General features: G+C 45.3%; 2 protein-coding genes across 4 annotated transcripts in view; one reads left to right on the forward strand and one right to left on the reverse strand.

Moving 5' to 3' along the window:
• The first annotated feature begins 5 nt into the window (after positions 1–5).
• Jmjd4 (jumonji domain containing 4) lies at positions 6–7,736 on the forward strand. 3 transcript variants are annotated; one of them, XM_029483436.1, is made up of 6 exons: positions 6–481; positions 644–809; positions 3,278–3,412; positions 3,551–3,830; positions 4,718–4,864; positions 5,092–5,996. In XM_029483436.1, exons 1-6 carry the CDS (start codon positions 211–213, stop codon positions 5,389–5,391), a joined length of 1,299 nt encoding a protein of 432 aa, XP_029339296.1. In that variant the 5' UTR covers positions 6–210; the 3' UTR covers positions 5,392–5,996. The 3 variants fall into 3 exon arrangements, with proteins under 3 accessions (XP_029339296.1, XP_021031739.1, XP_021031738.1); XM_021176080.2 differs by having other exon boundaries at positions 7–481; positions 3,599–3,830; positions 5,092–7,736; XM_021176079.2 differs by having other exon boundaries at positions 8–481; positions 3,563–3,830; positions 5,092–7,736.
• A 3,517-nt stretch (positions 7,737–11,253) lies between these two features.
• Positions 11,254–18,181, reverse strand: part of LOC110304350 (zinc finger protein 709-like) — a 17,387-nt gene continuing 10,459 nt past the window's right edge. The window contains exons 3-5 of the mRNA XM_021175661.2: positions 14,967–15,093; positions 14,522–14,582; positions 11,254–13,802 (exon numbers count right to left, since the gene is read on the reverse strand). Of these exons, the coding sequence (XP_021031320.2) occupies positions 12,596–13,802; positions 14,522–14,582; positions 14,967–15,093 (1,395 nt within the window). The 3' untranslated portion in view covers positions 11,254–12,595. The remainder of the gene's footprint in view (positions 13,803–14,521; positions 14,583–14,966; positions 15,094–18,181) is intronic.

Consider the following 18,181-nt stretch of genomic DNA (forward strand, 5'->3'; position numbering starts at 1 on the left):
GGGCGGGGCCGCGTAGGCGCGCACGCGCACACCCTGGGAGCCCCAAGGCCCGCGTTCCTGCTGGAACGTCGCACCTGTGGCTTTTCGTTCCGGGCTCTTTCTCGATGGTTACTACTCCGATCTGATTTTAGGGGGTTTCTCAACCTCCGGTCCCCATTTGGGGTGTAGTGAGAAGCGGGACTGGGCCTCTGGGGTCAGGCTCCCCGGTGGATGGATCGGGAGACACGCACTTTTGCCGAGCGGTACTACCGGGGCCTCCGAGACCCAGTCCCTAGCGGCGGCGGTGGCGGCCCCACACCCAGCGGCGTGACCTTTATTCAGACCCCGGACACCTTCTCCTATGCTGACTTCGTGAAGGGCTTCCTGCTGCCTAACCTGCCCTGCGTGTTTTCTAGCGCCTTCACCGAGGGCTGGGGCAGCAGGCGGCGCTGGGTGACCTCGGAGGGAAAGCCTGACTTCGAGTATCTGCAGCAGAAGTATGGTAGGAGGGCGCAGACGGGAGGTATAGACCCCGACATGGTTGGGCGGCCGGGGCCGGACAGACTAATGGAATCTGGATAATTCGCCCAGAGGGTGGCCGGAGCCCAAGATGGTGAACTACGTGTATGACTCTGCCATTTCTGTGCTGACTCTCTCGCTGCAGGAGACGCGGTTGTACCGGTTGCCAACTGTGGAGTGCGAGAATACAATTCAAACCCAAAGGAGCACATGTCCTTCCGCGACTATATCAGTTACTGGAAGGACTACATCCAAGGGGGTTACTCCGCTCCACGGGGCTGCCTCTACCTCAAGGACTGGCATCTGTGCAGGTAATAAGACAGGACGGCGCATGGCCATTGGGCACTTACTCTAAGCAGCTAGTGCAGCCAGTCCAGTTGGAGCACGCCCGCTGCACTCAGAGGGGCTACCTCTACAACAGAGTTCTAATGTGTATCACAGAACTGATGAGAGGATGTGGGGAGATCAACATAGCGAGCCAGGTAGACTATTGTGGGGAAGCTAAGTCTTTCGTACATCTTGTATGGGTACAGGTGGCCTGTTGTCTCCTTCCTCTTCTGTATGTTTGAGCTGGTATCTCTCAGATCCTCTGGGGCTGTCCTCTCTGCGACCCCACTGAGAGCAGGCTTATTCCTTCTACGATTGCTCTGGGGATTCTTGCCATCCCCTGGGCCATTCTAAGCTCTCTAAAGGGACAAGTGACCTTTCCACAACCACTCTTGTCCCACTTTGGAAACCCCTTTACTCTTTAAAGAGACACTCAGTACCCTCCCTTATCAGCTTCCACTTTTCTTTACACATCTTGTAACAGCTTTACTTAGGAGATTTTTGACGTCGTGCTGGAGCAAGAATGCATTGCATTCAGTAGAAACTACTTCAAAATTTGAATTATGGTGTTTTCCCAGGCTAGCCATATATGGTCTGTTCGTCTCCCACCCTTCTCTCTCAATGATGGACAGAGTCAAGAAGCCATAACCTCCGTCTAAACCCCCGGATCTACTAAAATGATCACACCTTTACAGTGTGCTCTGTTGCTAAGCTACCGTGGTCATGCACTTAGGCACAGAGCATATAAACACATGCTGTTAGAATGTTTTGACATTTATGGTATTTTCAGCTTGGACATGTCCGTATGTAAGGCCATCGTAAGCCGAGGTGCTCCCTACATCTCTGGAGTTTGGGCTGTCCCTAAGACCCAGCTCACATGATGCTCACTTTGGAAAGAGCACTACCCTTTTCCATGGTGACCCTGCCACTGTGTGTTTTCCTCTACCTGACATCCCTTTCACAAGCACAGACCATTGTACTCAGACCCCCAGCAAAAGGCACAGTGTAATATTGAGTGAACCAATGAACAGTTGAATTCCTGTATCATTTGTGTGCGCAGTGAGGCTCCGAGCTGTAGAGTGGGATGGAATTCAGGCCCCTGCAGTTCCCATAACTGACCAGATGCAAGAGAAACACCAGCTTCCAGCTACCCTGCCATGCTACTTCTGTGGGCCCAGAGCAGGAGCTGGGTAAAGTGTGACCAGACACATGTCCTGGATCTCATCGTGGCAGAAACAGACTCACAGGCCTGTAGTACAACCAATTTAAGCTTATCCCTGACTAGTGTACAAATAAATGATACTCAGACTGTGGTTTTTTATTTAGCTTTGACAATTGCTGGGGGTAACTCCTGTTCCACTTTTCTAACTGTGGCCTGGCTACACCCCTAGTGATGTTCCCCAAGTGTGTGATGTTTCCCCCGGCCATATGCTCATGGGCCATCTCTCATGGCGCCTTCTCCTCACCTCCTCGTTCTTTCCTTTTCTCTCATGCTCAACCAGGTAACTAAACCCTCCCACCCCTGCCTACCTCTAATTTCTCCAGTAATTGGCTGTAGCCATTTTTATTTAATCAATAGTTTTAAATTAAGGAACAAGGTTTGCACAACCAGAGCTGGTAACTGAGAATTCACTCATAGGTCTAGACCTTAGGGTACAGACCTTAGCATCACAATACATAGCAACAGAGCAGACCTTAACACAGGCCCTAATACTCTTGTGTGTATTGGAATTTTAGGTAAACTTTTTTTTTTTTTTGGTCCTTTTTGTTTGCTTGCTTTGATGCTGCTGGTATAAGTATTTACCAAGTATTACACTGGCATATTTATGCTAGAAAATTGTCCATTTGAATTACAGTGTTTGACTGTGCTTTTGTCTAGAACCTGAAGCCAGAAAGGGCAGAAGGTGTAGCATTGCATAATCAGGAGGCCACAGAGGAAGCCATACCTGAGAATTTAAAAGATGAATGAGTTTGCTACACGTGCAAAGGCAAAGGTTCCTGATGTTGGGGATCTACAGATAATTTGTTGCTACTAGGGTTCTGGCCATCTCTGTCTTTTGTTGGGAGTTATAGGCAGATGAATCTAGAAGTTTTCCCCAGAATCTCCCTTAAGGATGGTGTTAGTGTAATCCATCATTTGGAGGCCCATTGATGGGTTTTGAGACTCTCACACTTGGGGCTGCAGCCTGGAGTTGCCAGGTACCATTAGGCTCTGAAGTGTTGGTGAAGAAAAGGGGGAGGCCTGTAGCTCCCTGAACTGATACTCACCATGTGTTCCGAGGCTCAGTGACTACTGCCTAAGTGGGGTGGTTAAGCTGGGGTGTCCCCAGAGTCATCTTCAGCATTCTGAACTGAGAAAGTCCACTAAGACTGGGTGATCTTAGGTGGCCCTCTTAGATGGGGGTGCACGTGCTTGGGTGGGGTAAAGAGTGGATTCCTGTGCTCTCCACAGAGACTCCTTAGTGAATGACTTGGAAGACATATTCACCCTGCCCGTGTACTTCTCGTCAGACTGGCTGAATGAGTTCTGGGACGTCCTCAATGTGGATGACTATCGCTTTGTCTATGCAGGCCCCAGGGGCACCTGGTAAGAACAGAAGGGACACGGGTACCTGGTGAAGGTGAGATGGGAGGTGTGGCTATCTGGGGTATTTGCCTAGAGTCCTATCAAAAATAAATAAGTAAACAGGCTCCCTGCAGAACTCCACATGACACAAACCAAAAGCCCTTGCTGTAGGTCTCCCTTCCATGCAGACATCTTCCGCTCCTTCAGCTGGTCAGTCAACATCTGTGGGAAGAAGAAATGGTTGTTCTTCCCGCCAGGCGAGGAGGAAGCCCTCCGGGACTGCCACGGTAGCCTGACCTATGATGTGACTTCCACCGAGCTCCTGGACACCCACCTGTATCCCAGGATCCAGCACCACAGCCTTCCCATTGAAGTCATACAGGAGCCTGGTGAGATGGTGTTTGTGCCCAGCGGGTGGCACCATCAAGTGTACAACCTGGTAAGACTGTGCACGTGACCTTGCTTCTGCCATGCTCCCTCCCTCTCCCTCCCCGCCTTTCCCACTCTAGCTGCCTCTGTATCATTAAAGAGGGCAGTATTAATCCTCTGTGAAGGCTGGATATAAGGTACAGAAGCCACAAATGAGACTATTGAGAACGTATCCCCTTGCCCTATGTTAACCTGGCTCCTGCCATGGCCTATGAAGTTCTTTCCCTCATCCCAGTGTGTTAGCCATTCATAAGATGGGATCCACACTTCCTGCTATAGTATCTGAGAGTCTGTTTTCTACCTTTGCCGACTATTCTTCATTGCTGTGATAAAGTACTCTAATGAACAGCAACTTAGGGGAGAAAAGGGTTTATTCCAGGTTACGGTTTTTCATTGTGGGGAAGTCAAGGCAGGAACTTGAAAATGACTATGGTCACATGGCATCCGTGGTGACGATTAGAGGGATGAGTGCGTGAAGATTGACTCCCTGACTTACTGCTCCACCCAGTTTCTCTAGACTTACACGGTTTAGGATCTTCTGCCTAGGGAATGGTACTACACACAATGAGGTAGGTTTTCCCACATCAGCTAAGACAGTCTCCCCACAGACATGTCCACAGGCATGTAGACAATTACTCATTATGAGTTCGAGGCTAGCCTGGTCTACAGAGTGAGTTCCAGGACAGCCAGAGCTATACAGAGAAACCCTGTCTCGGAAAAAAAAAAAAAAAGATTATCTTCTCAGGTGATCTAGGTGGTGTCAAGCTGACACTGAAGCTATTACACCCACCTTAAGCACTGAGCCTGGTGGGCATGGGCGTGGGGTGGGACTTGGTTTGCTTGCCCATGGTGAGGCCTGCTGCCGCCTCACGGACCAGCTTATCTTCTACCCTCCAGGATGACACCATCTCTATTAACCACAACTGGGTCAATGGCTGCAACCTGCCAAACATGTGGCACTTCCTGCAGCAAGAGCTCCAGGCTGTGCAGCATGAGGTCGGAGAATGGAAGGACTCCATGCCTGACTGGCACCACCACTGCCAGGTGGGAAGCAACCTGATCATATTGAGTCAGCCTTGGGGCCAGCACAGATGCCAGGGCCAGGCTCCATGACGCAGACCCTACTGGCAATTCTCCTGGCTTTGAACCTTTGTCTCTGGGTCCCCTCTTAGCCCCTGACCCCTGAATGTGTGGGAGGGGTCTTTACATACCAAAGCAGCCTGAGTCTGGATGTGGCCCCAGGGCTTACTTTCCCTTTCCTCTTGGTTCAGGTCATCATGAAGTCCTGCACAGGGATCAATTTTGAAGAATTTTACCATTTCCTCAAAGTCATCGCTGAGAAGAGGCTCCTTGTCCTGGAGCAAGGACTGAAGGGGGATTCAGGGGACAGCCAGAGCCTAGGCCTGGGCCTACAGCAGGCTGCATTTGATATTGGTCGCCTTGCAGATGTGCTGGCCTCTGTGGTTGTGAATCCTGACTTTCAGAGATTGGACACCAGCGCATTCTCACCACAGCCAAAAGAGTTGCTTCAGCAGCTGGAGGACGCAGTGACTGCTGCAGAGGCCCTTTAGTATGCTGTAGCACAAGATGCAGGAAGAATTCTGGAGAGCAGCTTCTTCAGAAGGGCCCAGGGCCCTTCTGGAAATTCAGGCTACATTCCTGAGGAATAGGATGTGCCCCAAGCCTGTGCCAGTGCAGTACTTGCAGAGGGTGGACCTTGAGGAAGGTCCAGCCAAAATGGGAATTTAACTCTTGGAGGCTAGAGAGATGTTCACCCATCTAGCCTCTAGCAAGCCTGCCAAGAATGTGAATTGAGTAGTGGTCATGAAACCAGGTTTCTTTGGAACCTCTCAGCCTCTTGTAGTTATCCTAGGACTCCTGAGTGATGGACATCCGATTTGCCTACCTCAGAGGTATCCCTGTGTAACCTGGAACATAGATGTATATGTATGTATGTTTGTATGTATGTATGTATGTATGTATGTATGTATGTATGCAGTTGCCCTTCAAGACTCTCATCCTCTAGTTCTGTCCTAGGAGCTCCAGACTCCAACTGAATTAGGAGGAATTAATCAGTGTATGAAAAGCTGAAGGGGGAGTTCCTTGTTTTATAAGGTATTTATTTATTATATGTGAGTACCCTGTAGCTGTTTTCAGACACTCCAGAACAGGGCGTCAGATCTTATTACAGATGGTTGTCAGCCACCATGTGGTTGCTGGGATTTTGAACTCAGGACCTCTGGAAGAGCAGTCAGTGCTCTTAACTGCTGAACCATCTCTCTAGCCTGAAGGGGGAGTTCTTAAGCTGGGTGTCATTTGCCAGTGGCTAGAGGCACAGTACTAAGTGGCTGAAAAACCCAGGTTCTGGTCCATCCAAGTCCCCAGGATAGAGATGATTGTACAGAACTAGGGAGCAATAGCATTCTTCTCCACGGCAGTCCTTCAAGGCCTGGCCTCCTATGCTAGCTCATCTGCAGAAGTATAGGGAGCCCTGTGGAAGAGACAGATAGACCCAGTCTCAGGCTGACCCTGGATAAGTCAGTGCTTTCTCTGTTGGCTGTGCTCACTATCTATGCATGTTGGAGACAAACAATTGCTTCATGGCCTCCATGCATCCACATGACTGGTGTCTGCACACCACCATGTTCTCTGTGCTGTTTCTAGAAGTAGGGGTTGTGGCTGAGGACAGGCCTCTGTGAGAGCCTGCTGTTTACTCTGGACTGCAGCATAGACCACCAGAATGAGACACAGCTCTAAATAATGCTGAACTTGTGAACATCTTTGCAGACAATTGTCTAAACCTACAGCCTTCAAGGTCTGAGCTGAGGCCTTATAGGAAGAAGGAAATTATAAGTAGAATTGGCCACAATCTTTGTAGGGTTCTTATACAGGACCTCATGCCAGTGACACACCCTGTCGTCCCTAAGAAACCCTTCTGGGTAAGGCCTGGGAACATTTCAGAGGAGCCATGTGAGGCTGAGAGAGCTGCATCTTACAAGGCACAGCTGGTGGTGTGCTGTGCTGCAGGGTAGCTAATTCACCCTGTGAGCTGCAGGTCCTCTACAGACTAAGTGTAAGCATGTGGGTAGGGGCAGGGACACCTATCTTTCCGCCCTGCCTGCCACAAGGAGCAGCTCTCTTGGTTGGGACCACTAGGGAGCTGCGGGAGATCACTAGCGAGGAGGATGGCACTTGGTGTTAGATGGAGAGTCAGTGGGAAGAGAATTATTTACTAAGACCTTCAAGCCCTTTGCCAGCTAAATAATGGCAGCACCTTCTATTTCAGAGCCTATTCCAGCATTATCTTAGGGAGTCCTCAAACATGGCCAGGTAGATAAGCTTGCTCAGGGTGGTTGTATCTGGGGCCCTGGTTCCTTTCCTATGTGGAGACACTTCACTCAAGTGGGCCAGCAACTTAATTTACCTCCCTTACTCTAGACTGGCAGAATTAAGAAAAACTAACATCCTAGGATTCAGGGAATCCTCTCTCCCCATCCTTCCCAGTGGGAGGATGATGCACACATGCCACTATGCCTGGCTAAGCCTGCAATTAAATAGTTGGAGAACTCAAGTGTAGATACAGATTATGGGAGGGTAAAATAAAAAATCAAGAGCAACATTAGAAAATACACAGGAGAATACCAGAAATGAAGTGACAATATACAAACTATCTGTAAGACAGCTAAAGCCTTACCTAGAGGGAAAATGATAAACTGGCAGGACTAAGACAAGCGTCTTGGATCAATAACCAAAAAAATAGAACCTACACAGTAAATGGAAATAACCAGCACAAGTCTTTGAAATAGAGAATAGCAGTGAAACCAAAAGTTGGTTTATAAAAGATCAATAACCTGAGCTGGAGAAATGGGTCAGCAGTTAAGAGCACTGACTGCTTTTCCAGAGGTCCTGAGTTCAATTCCCAGCAACCACATGGTGGTTCACAACCATCTGTAATGGGATCCAATGATCTCTTCTGATGTCTCTGAAGACAGTTACAGTGTACTCACATAAGTCTTTTTTTAAATAACCTGTGCATACACCTGTAATCCCAGCACTTGGGAGGGTACAGAGTGCCAGCGCAACCCTAAACTCTGGAAAGCCTTTCAAGAAAAATGCATGCCTTTATTTTCATGAAAGTTACATGGTTTTAGTGTAATGATAAGCTTAGAACAGTTATAGTCCAGCCAGGGAAACACCAAAAAACCCTGTTGTGAAAACAACAAATGTACACACACAATTATCCATGTTCTCGGAGGACTGAAACCACACAAATAGTGTCATTGTTGGGTGTCTTCCACCTTATTTTTTCAGACAGGGTCTCTCATTGAACTCCAGGACACCAGAGCTATTCAGGGAGACCTGATCTCAAAGAACAAGCAAACAAACCCAGCTGCTTCTTGGCTGTGGGAAACAAACTAATTTGGCAGATTGACACAGGAATGATGTGATGGAGGAAAGCGAATGGGACAGAGAGGAAACTTAAGTCCTGCAATAGAAGGGCAAGTCTCCTCTTGCTGAGGAAATGGGCCAGGAAGCTTTCACATCTTTCTCTTGTTTCTCACTATTGGAATTCACAAGGCATGGCAGGAGAGTAATGAGTCATCTCCTTAGACCCACACCGGACCAAGTGTATGAAGTCAGGTTCTGTCTTGTCAGTTGGTGTATGCAAGCTTAGACAATGACCTCTGTGTGGCTGGAATTATGCAAGCGATTTCTGCATGCAGGCCTTGCAAAGGGGGAAGAGTATGTAGCTACATTCCAGTCATACCTGGTGACTGACTCACCCATAAACCAGACCTAGCTAGCTATTCCTCACACGGGCACCATCTGCCAGTGCTTGTGTGGGAAATTCCCAAGTGGTGGCAGCCTTTCTACCAAATGCCTCTGAGGAACTGCAACAGGAGGAGACAACCAACGCAACCTGACAGGCAGCAGTTACCCTCCATACCCAGCTGCATCAGTCCCTGTCCCAGCACCTACTACTCACCCACACATAGGTGCCTCCCAAGTGTCCAATCTTAACTCCCAAGGAGAAGTCCCTGTACTCTGCAGCACTGCCAGAATTCCCATTATATAGGCACAAGTTTGCAAATCTGCATGTTAGATTTATAAATTGTACTGGCTGGTTTTGTGTGTCAATTTGACACAGGCTGGAGTTATCACAGAGAAAGGAGCTTCAGTTGGGGAAATGCCTCCATGAGATCCAGCTGTAAGGCGTTTTTTTCAATTAGTGACCAAGGGCCCCTTGTGGGTGGGACCATCTCTGGGCTGGTAGTCTTGGGTTCTATAACAAGCTGAGCAAGCCAGTGAGAAATATCCCTCCATGGCCTCAGCATCAGCTCCTGACTCCTGACGTGCTTTGAGTTCCAGTCCTGACTTCCTTTGGTGATGAACAACAGTGTGGAAGTGTAAGCTGAATAAACCCATTCCTCCCCAACTTGCTTCTTGGTCATGATGTTTGTGCAGGAATAGAAGCCCTGACTAAGACATAGACCCATACACCATCCTTAAGGTGGTTTCCTGTTTAGCTGGTGAAGAAAAAAAAGCCATTGAGACATGGAGAAATAAATATGCAGAAGTCTATGATCCCTAGTCATCAGGGTTGATGCGAAGATGTGGAAGGAAAGTAGAGCAGAACATACAAAGTATATGCTATATAAATAGTATATTAAAAAATAAGCCAGTGATAGAAACAAACAGGGGCAATGGGGGATGTGTGAGGGACCAGGGAAAGCCCACCCCCAACTGAAACTGAATCACCTACAAGAGCACACTGTACAAATAACATACAGACCCCAATTTGCTGGCTAGTGGAAACATTGAGCCTCTGACTTTTCTACCCATCTATGGCCCACCTCCCTTCATTCTTCTTTCATATTAACCTGTCTCTGTAGCCTTAGCCATGTGTCAGTGTACAATTCCTTGTAGGGTGCCCTCGAGACTCTAAACTTTGCCTACAACTGAGCACAGCCTGTGTGCATTCATCTTTGCTTCATAAGCAGTGTGCATGCACATCCTGATAGTTCAAAGCACAACAGTTCATAAAAGTAGTTGTACAATTATGTAGTTAACACAGGCATCCACATGTGTTCACAGGAATTACAGGCTGGTGCAATGGTAGGTGTTCCGGCAGCATCTACCATTATGTGTTCTACAGGATACTGGCAACTACCCCTGGCCTCACCCCAGGACAAGCATAGGTGATGCCATAGGCCATGATCCTTCACAACTGTGAGAACTCCTTCCCTGGGACTCAAGAATGCAGGTACATGGGATTGTAGGAACAATGGCTCAAGTTTTGATGTCACAGGATGCCATGGAACCCTCACCAGGTCCTGTGAAATGAGGCCCTGGTGACATGGGTAAGCCCAGAATATCTAAGTTTTGAAACACAAATGGTACCTTCCTTAAATAAGAGCTGAAGAAGGTATCAGGCCATATAGCATTCTTTGTGTGTGTATGTGTGTGCGTGTGGTTTTTCAAGACGGGGTTTCTCTGTGTAGCCCTGACTGTCCTGGAACTCACCTCGAACTCAGAAATCCGCCTGCCTCTGCCTGCCAAGTGCTGGGATTAAAGGCGTGCGCCACCACGCCTGGCTGGTATATAGCATTCTTTTTTTTTTTTTAGATTTATTTTATTTATTATATCTAAGTACACTGTAGCTGTCTTCAGATGTACCAGAAGAGGGCATCAGATCTCATTACGGGTGGTTGTGAGCCACCATGTGGTTGCTGGGATTTGAACTTCGGACCTTCGGAAGAGCAGTCAGGTGCTCTTACCTACTGAGCCATCTCACCAGCCCGGTATATAGCATTCTTGACCACTTGTTGTGACCACTAGATTCAATCTTCTCGAAGCCTCATGGTATACGCCCAAATAGTGTCAGGGCTTGCCCCCCCCCCCCCCCATAATCTCAAGTCTTTGTCTCTGAAAATCTTCCCTAAGAATTATGGAACATTTAAAGGTAACATTTGGATTCATGGTCCTGGTGTCCAATCTCTTGCAGTTGTAAAATGAGAGAGCTTATATCCCTTGAGTAAAGACTGTGCTAGGCCTTGTAACTTTGGTATGTACAGCGTACAGGATGTGAAAAGGATGTCTACAGATTGTTATTGATAACTTTCTGGAGACCTGCTCTAAAGAGCTGCAGAAGGACCTTCCATCGTCCTCAGGGACGAGAATGGGTAATGCTGAAGATTCTGTGGAGTTGTTTCCTTTGGTTGGTTTTGTTTGCTTGCTTGCTTTCTTCCTCTCTCCCTCCTCTTCACTTTCTTTCCTGTCTCTACCTCTCTATTTGGGGCATTAAAGGTATACCAACACATCCAGTTGATGCTGAGGATTTTGATAGCAGCTGCAGTCCCAAGTCCATGGGTTGGTAAGGAAGCCATCCCTGTTTTCCACCTGGTGAAAACAGTTGATGCTGAATATTGGGGATCCTGGTAGCCATGCTCCTGGAGCAAGAAATAGCTACAGACAGGGACCAGGGTGGGTAACTGAAACACTTTATTCTACACACTGATAAAACTCCAATAGCATAGCCATGTAGTATAATACTATAGTAAAATAGTGATTACATTTAATTTAATTACATACCATATAAACTAGTTATATAATATATACTACTCATATACAAACTATACTGTATCCTACAGATACATGTATATACATGCATACACTGTATGTACTAAATAATACTATATTATATACTATACCAAGATACATAAATCTCTTTGAATACAGTTTGTAAAAAGTTTCAATAAAATACTACAAAACTGTATCTAATATAAAAAGACACATTCCATGCTTTAGCCCAGAGAAGCAATGTTTTCACATTGTAAAGTCAATGCGTTGCACAGCCATCTCCAGTGTATCATGTACCTTTCAAAGAGACATGAGCTCAGTACTTTCTATACCCAATAGTCTTTTTCTAGATGAGTTCTAGCATGACTTCGAATGAAAATGGGAAACTGAAGGTCTTGTGACATTTCTTACACTCAGAATTTCTCCAGAGTTTTTCCTTGCTTCTCAGAAAGAAGTGTAAAAACTGAAGCCTGCCCACAATCCTTAGGCCTACAGGGTTTTCCCCTCTGGTCCTTTTTATGCCTTTGAAGAGCACTGACAATCTGAGTGCTTCCCCCATGTTCCTATTCCTAGTGTTTTAGCTAGTATGTGTTCTTTCACACAATCTGAGACAACTGTGGCATCTGAAGCCTTACCTTTTTTCTCACAAACGTGGGCTTCCTAGTGTTCAGTGTGAACCTCTTTTGTGTCCTTTATGGAAATTAAGAAAGCACTGGCTTTTCATAGTCTTTACAGTCACTCTGCTGACATGCTGTCCAGTGAGTAGTTTCTTTGAGGGCAAATGGAAACGGTGACATTTACCGTATTTATTTGTACTCAAAGGACATGTCTCCGGTACAAGTTGACCCATGTTTTCAAGGCAACTGTAGTAAGTGGCTCTCCAGTGCTTGCATTAATAGGGACACTCTCCAACATGAATTCTTTATGGTTCTGAGGATACCTGGAAGAAGTGAAGGATTTACTGCATTGTCTGCATTCACATTGTTTCTCTCTTGGATGAGAGTTTATTAGATGTGCTCTAAATATGCTGGGACTGTGAAATATGAAAGGCTTTTTTTCACATACATTAAAAAGGTCATTTCCAGTGTGCTTTGTCATTTTTGTTAAAACAAAAACAAACAAAAACCTGTTAGAGAAACTAAGGATTTGCCAAAATTTACATTCATAAGACTGTTATGAATAACTTTAAGACTGTTAGCAATCAATTCTAACTGGAAGCGAAGGTTTTCCCACACTGTATTCATAGGCATTCTCCCCACTATGAGTTTGTTCGTGTCTCCTAAGGGAAGTGGAGCAACTGAATGCTCGAGCACCTTGTTCACGTTTATAGGGCTTTTCTCCAGTATGAATCCTTTCGTGTGTTTGCAGAGAGCTGGAAGCACTGAAGCCCTTACCACACTGTTTGCATGGATAGGGTTTCTCCCCACCATGAGCCCGTTCATGCGTTCGAATGTAACTGGGACAACTGAAAGCTTTCCCACACTGTTTATATGCATAGGGCTCTTCCCCAGTGTGACTTCTTCTGTGATTCTGAAGTGAGGTGTTGGAACTAAACCATTTATTGCACTGTTTACATCCATAAGGCTGCTTCTCTCCAGTATGAGATGACTGATGTCTTCTAAATACACTGGAAAAGGGAAACACTTCTTCACATACATTGCATTTAAAAGGCCCATTTCCAGTGTGCTTTATCATGTGCGTTCGAACACTGGTGAGAGAAAAGAAGGCCTTACCACACTGCTTGCACTCATAGGGCTTCTCCCCAGTATGAGTCCGTTCATGCTTTCGAAAGGAACTGGAACAACTAAAGGCCTTCCCACATTGTTTGCATTCATAGGGCTTCTCTCCGGTGTGAGTTCTCTCGTGTTTTCGAAGGGAACTAGAACAACTGAAGGTTTTCCCACACTGCTTACACTCATAGGGCTTCTCTCCAGTGTGGCTTCTTTCATGAATTTGGAGATAACTGGGACAGTTGAAGGCCTTCCCACACTGTTTACACGCATAAGGCTTCTCCCCAGTGTGAGTTCTCTCATGTTTTCGGATGGAACCAGAACAATTGAAGGCCTTCCCACACTGTTTGCATACGTAGGGCCTCTCTCCGGTGTGAGTTCTCTCGTGTTTTCGAAAGGAGCTGGAATGGCTGAAGGCCTTTCCACACTGCTTACACTCATAGGGCTTCTCCCCAGTGTGAGTTCTTAAATGGATTCTGAATTCACTGGGGAAATGAAAGGCCTTCCCACAGAGCATACACTTGTAAGGCTTACTTCCAGTGTCCGTTATCATATGTCTTTGAATACTCATAAGAGAAATGAAAGAGCTCCTATACTGTGTACATTTATATGGCTTCTCAGAGGACTCTTCACTTTCATATAGGTTGTATCCAGAGTTGGCTATGATGTGCCTATTAAGGAATGAACAACATATGAAGGTTTTTCTAAGCATATTCTTTTTTCAGATTAAGATTTGTAATCTCACTGAAACTTTACCCACGTTGATTTTTATGACCTTTACTTTTACAGAATCTACCATATGACTATGGCTTCTGTACAAAAGGTAAGCACATATTGAAGGTTGGTTTATTGCTGAACTTCTATTCATTAATGTCTTGGACTTACATTATAACCAATTTCAGAGAAAGCCCAAGTGTCTTAATTATTAGAAAGTAAATGGAATCATGTTGCTGAATCATGGCTTCCCCAAATCTATTATCAAAGCAGTGGCATTCACACAGTTTCTTGGTACTGTATGAAAATCAACTACCTTAAAAAGAAAACACTGGGGCTGGCAAGATGGCTCAGCGGGTAAGAGCACTGACTGCTCTTCCAAAGGCCCTGTGTTCAAATCCCAGCAACCACATGGTGGCTCACAACCATCCATAATGAGATCTGATGCCCTCTTCTGGGGTGTCTGAAGACAGCTACAGTGTACTTACATATAATAAATAAATAAATCTTTAAAAAAGAGAAAGAAAAAAGAAACCACTGTTAAACTGGGGGTGGGTACAAATAAGCTAGTAATCAATGTTTAAAGTATGTTTATCTGTTTCATTTGTTTACCACAGTTCACAGACATGCTATGCTTCCCTCTAGAAACATCACACCTTTTATGAGTTCAGATTACCTTAGATTTGTCTGAGGATTTTTGTCCTCATCCTCAACGTTCTGGTCTTCCCACCCTTTCTCTAAAATATAGACCAAGGAAAAGCACTATTAATTATGAACTTCAAAAAATTAGTAGTAGCTTTGAGATTCACTATATACCAAAAATCATGCCCATTTATTCATAAAAGTAGTTCCTTTCCATTGTTAAAATTGATAATAAAAAAAAAAATTCCCAGGGCGTTTTTGTGTAATTAAGAAAAGAAATGTTAGGCTCAAGAGATAGCTTGGCAGTTAAGACCACTGACCGCTATTCTATAGGATCTGGGTTCAATTCCCAGCACCCACATGGCAGCTCACAACTGTCTGTAACTCCAAGATCTGACACCCTCACACAGACACATATGCAGGCAAAATACAAATGTACAAACAAAGTATATTTAAAAGAAAAAAATGATCATTCTTACCTATAGAAGTCAGGTTCCTAAATACTTCCTCCATCACATCTCTGTAGAGATTCTTCTGGGAGGGATTCAGCAAAGCCCACTCTTCCTGGGTGAAGTTTATAGCCACATCGTCAAAGGCCACTGAGTCCTAAAATATCCCACAATGTGTATTAGACGCTGGGTAAGACTTACACCACTAGGAATCTATAGGCAGATGTTCATGTGATTTTGTGATTTCCAAATATTCATTCCATCATTTGGTCACCTAACAGTTTACTTTCTCACGTATTTAGTTGTCCACATGCAGCTGTATTAATAATATCACTGAACTGAGGCACTCAGGAAAGTAACAGCAGAGTGAAAACACCCTCCCTCCGCACTGGCGCGTGCAGGGAGTGCGAGGGGCTTCTTGTTTATCTCTAGTTTATCACAGGATAGGACATCTCCAATCCATGTTCCTAACCACATCCTCCTGTCTGCTTCTCAAAGCGATGTTAATGCTTGTACTGTCAGAGTTCTTATGGTACAAGGATATGCTCACTAAGTTGGACCTTTGCTGGTGTATCACGGACCTCAAGATTTGGGAGGAATTCCAAAAATCCAAGTTTTCGAGTGACTAAGAACAATTAGCATCCTGGATGACTAACTTATCGGAGTTCAAAACCAGTGCAAAGTTTCACATGGAAGTATAAGACACTCAGAAAACTACAAGATCCCAGAAAGAGCAGTCAGACTAGTGCTTCCTAATACCAGCACCTGCCTCTTACTGCAACAGCGATGGAGGGAACACAGTAAAGCGATGGCACAAACTGCATCAGTCCAGGAACATCCACAGAATCAGGGAAAATGAGGTCAGCAAAGTGGCTTTGGGCTGCTCCAAACACACAGCCCTCCACAGAAACATGAGTAAAGTAAAACTGTCAAAAACAACTTTGCTATAAATTTCAATATTTAAAAATTTTATATCAGTCATGTGAGTGTAAGCTTATGGAAATCTGAAAAGGCCTTGTGAGGCTTCTACTCATCTTTGTTTTAATCTGTCTCTGACATGCTGTGATGGTTTGTTTATGGTTGGCCCAGGGAGTGGCACTATTGGTAGGTGTGGCCTTGTTGGAGTGGGTGAGGCCTTGTTGGAGTAGGTGTGTCACTATGAACATGGGCTTTAATACTCTTGTCCTAGGCTGCCTGAGAACCACTAGCAGCCTTCAGATGAAGATTTAGAACTCTCAGCTCTGCCTGCACCAGGCCTGCCTGGATGCTGCCATACTCCCACCTTGACAAAAATGGACTGAACCTCTGAACCTGTAAGCCAGCCCCAATTAAATGTTGTCCTTTATAGGTCATGGCGTCTGTTCACAGCAGTAAGATCCTAATTAAGACACATGCTATGGTCTACAGAGTGAGTTCCAGGACAGCCAGGACTGCACTAAGAAACCCTGTCTCGAAAAATCAAAAAAAGAAAGACACATGCTAACAGTCTTAAAGGCAGCAGCCTATAAATTTCCAGTTTAGGGGTGGGGGGTTGGGGGTGAGGCCGGGCATGGTGACATATACCTTTAATCCCAGCATTCAGTAGACAAAGCCAATTAGAGCTCTATGAGATGGAGGTCAGCTTATCTACATAATAAGGCTTTGCTATTTTAAAAAAAATTTTTTTTTTAGTTTTAAAGAAAATGTTTGGACAGGATTTTCACTACATAAATGGACATGGCTGGCCAGACAGTGGTGATGCACACCTTTGATCCCAGCACTCAGGAGGCAGAGGTAGACAGATTTCTGTGAGCTAGAGGCTCTGGCCTGGTCTACAGAGTGATTTCCAGGACATCTAGGGCTACACAATGAAACCCTGCCTCAAAAGACACACTTGCAGGCGGGGGNGGGGGTTGGGGGGTGGGGGGTGGGGATGGGAAGATGGAGAGATGGCTCAGCAATTAAGAGCACTGCCTGCTTTTCCAGAGATCCTGAGTTCAATTCCCACCCACATGGTGGTTCACAACCATTTGTAATGGGATCTGATGCCCTCTTCTGGTGTGTCTGACGACAACGACAGTGTACTCACACAATACATAAAATAAATAAATCTTTAAACACACACACACAAGACAAAGACAAAGTAAATAGCTAGTGTTCGATAAGCAAGGCCAGATAGCAGAGAAAGTAGAGAAACTGATTTTTCAGTTGTCCTATATTACAATTGTCAAGTGTCCATTTTTCAGTGAAGAAAACACAACACCAAAAATAGAGAATGAGAAAAAATATTTAAGATTAATTATCTTTGAGAAACCAGACACCACAGTCAATAAGTGCTACACTCACTAGATAGGATGTTTTATATGAGCGACTGACTGCCTTTAACGTGTGTAACATAAAACAGACCGCTAATCACATAGGGAAAACTTCTAGAATTAAAATTCAAAATAGAGAAATTCATAATTACAGTTAGAGATACCAAAATACTCCTTATCAGTAATTGACAGCTCTAAATGGACAGGAAAGCAGTAATGGTAATAGTGTTATTCAACAACATCAAGCAGGATTTCAGTGGTATTTCTGGAACCCTTTAGTCAACAGCAAAACTAAATGATAGACCAGATCTGAGTGAGCAAACACACAAAGTACTCAATGAACATGGAAGCATTAAATAGGGAGCAGTAAGAGAAATGCAGTTAGAAACCTCCGAACTGGAAATTAAATCACAAAGTGCCAAATCACACGTGGATGGATGACAGAGAGTCATCTGAAGGAACCTGACTAGTTCAAGGAAAAGAAGCTTAAATTGTGGAATATAGTATAGCCAGTACATAGGAAAAGTTTAAAGCATCAAATTCACTTCCGGAAACTTGGGTCTTCTACAACAGTAGTATACGCTTTTAACAGCAAAGCATTGCTCCAGCTCCCATTTGATTTGATTGGGACTCTATTGTCACCTCCTCAGTTCCCCTGGGTTGTTGATACAGGACTTCCTTGTTCTTCATTCTTCCATTCCTAGCACCCAATCAGGGAGCTATCAGCTCCTGTAACTCCAGTTCCAGGAGGATCTGAAACCTTCTTCTGGCCTCCACAAGCACAGTACTGGTGCACAAACTCTTGCATGCACATAATCAAAATAATTTAAATTTAAAATAAATGATAGCGCCGGGCGTGGTGGCGCACACCTTTAATCCCAGCACTCGGGAGGCAGAGGCAGGCGGATTTCTGAGTTCAAGGCCAGCCTGGTCTACAAAGTGAGCTCCAGG

Source organism: Mus caroli, chromosome 11, assembly GCF_900094665.2.
Source record: "Mus caroli chromosome 11, CAROLI_EIJ_v1.1, whole genome shotgun sequence".
Taxonomy (NCBI): Eukaryota; Metazoa; Chordata; class Mammalia; order Rodentia; family Muridae; genus Mus; species Mus caroli.

Excerpts from the sequence above, each read along its gene's own strand:
- Jmjd4 (XM_029483436.1), top strand. The coding sequence starts at position 211 with ATGGATCGGGAGACACGCACTTTTGCCGAGCGGTACTACCGGGGCCTC. Across the intron at positions 810-3,277 it reads AAGGACTGGCATCTGTGCAG|AGACTCCTTAGTGAATGACT; the intron begins GTAATAAGACAG and ends TGCTCTCCACAG. Across the intron at positions 3,831-4,717 it reads ACCATCAAGTGTACAACCTG|GATGACACCATCTCTATTAA; the intron begins GTAAGACTGTGC and ends TCTACCCTCCAG.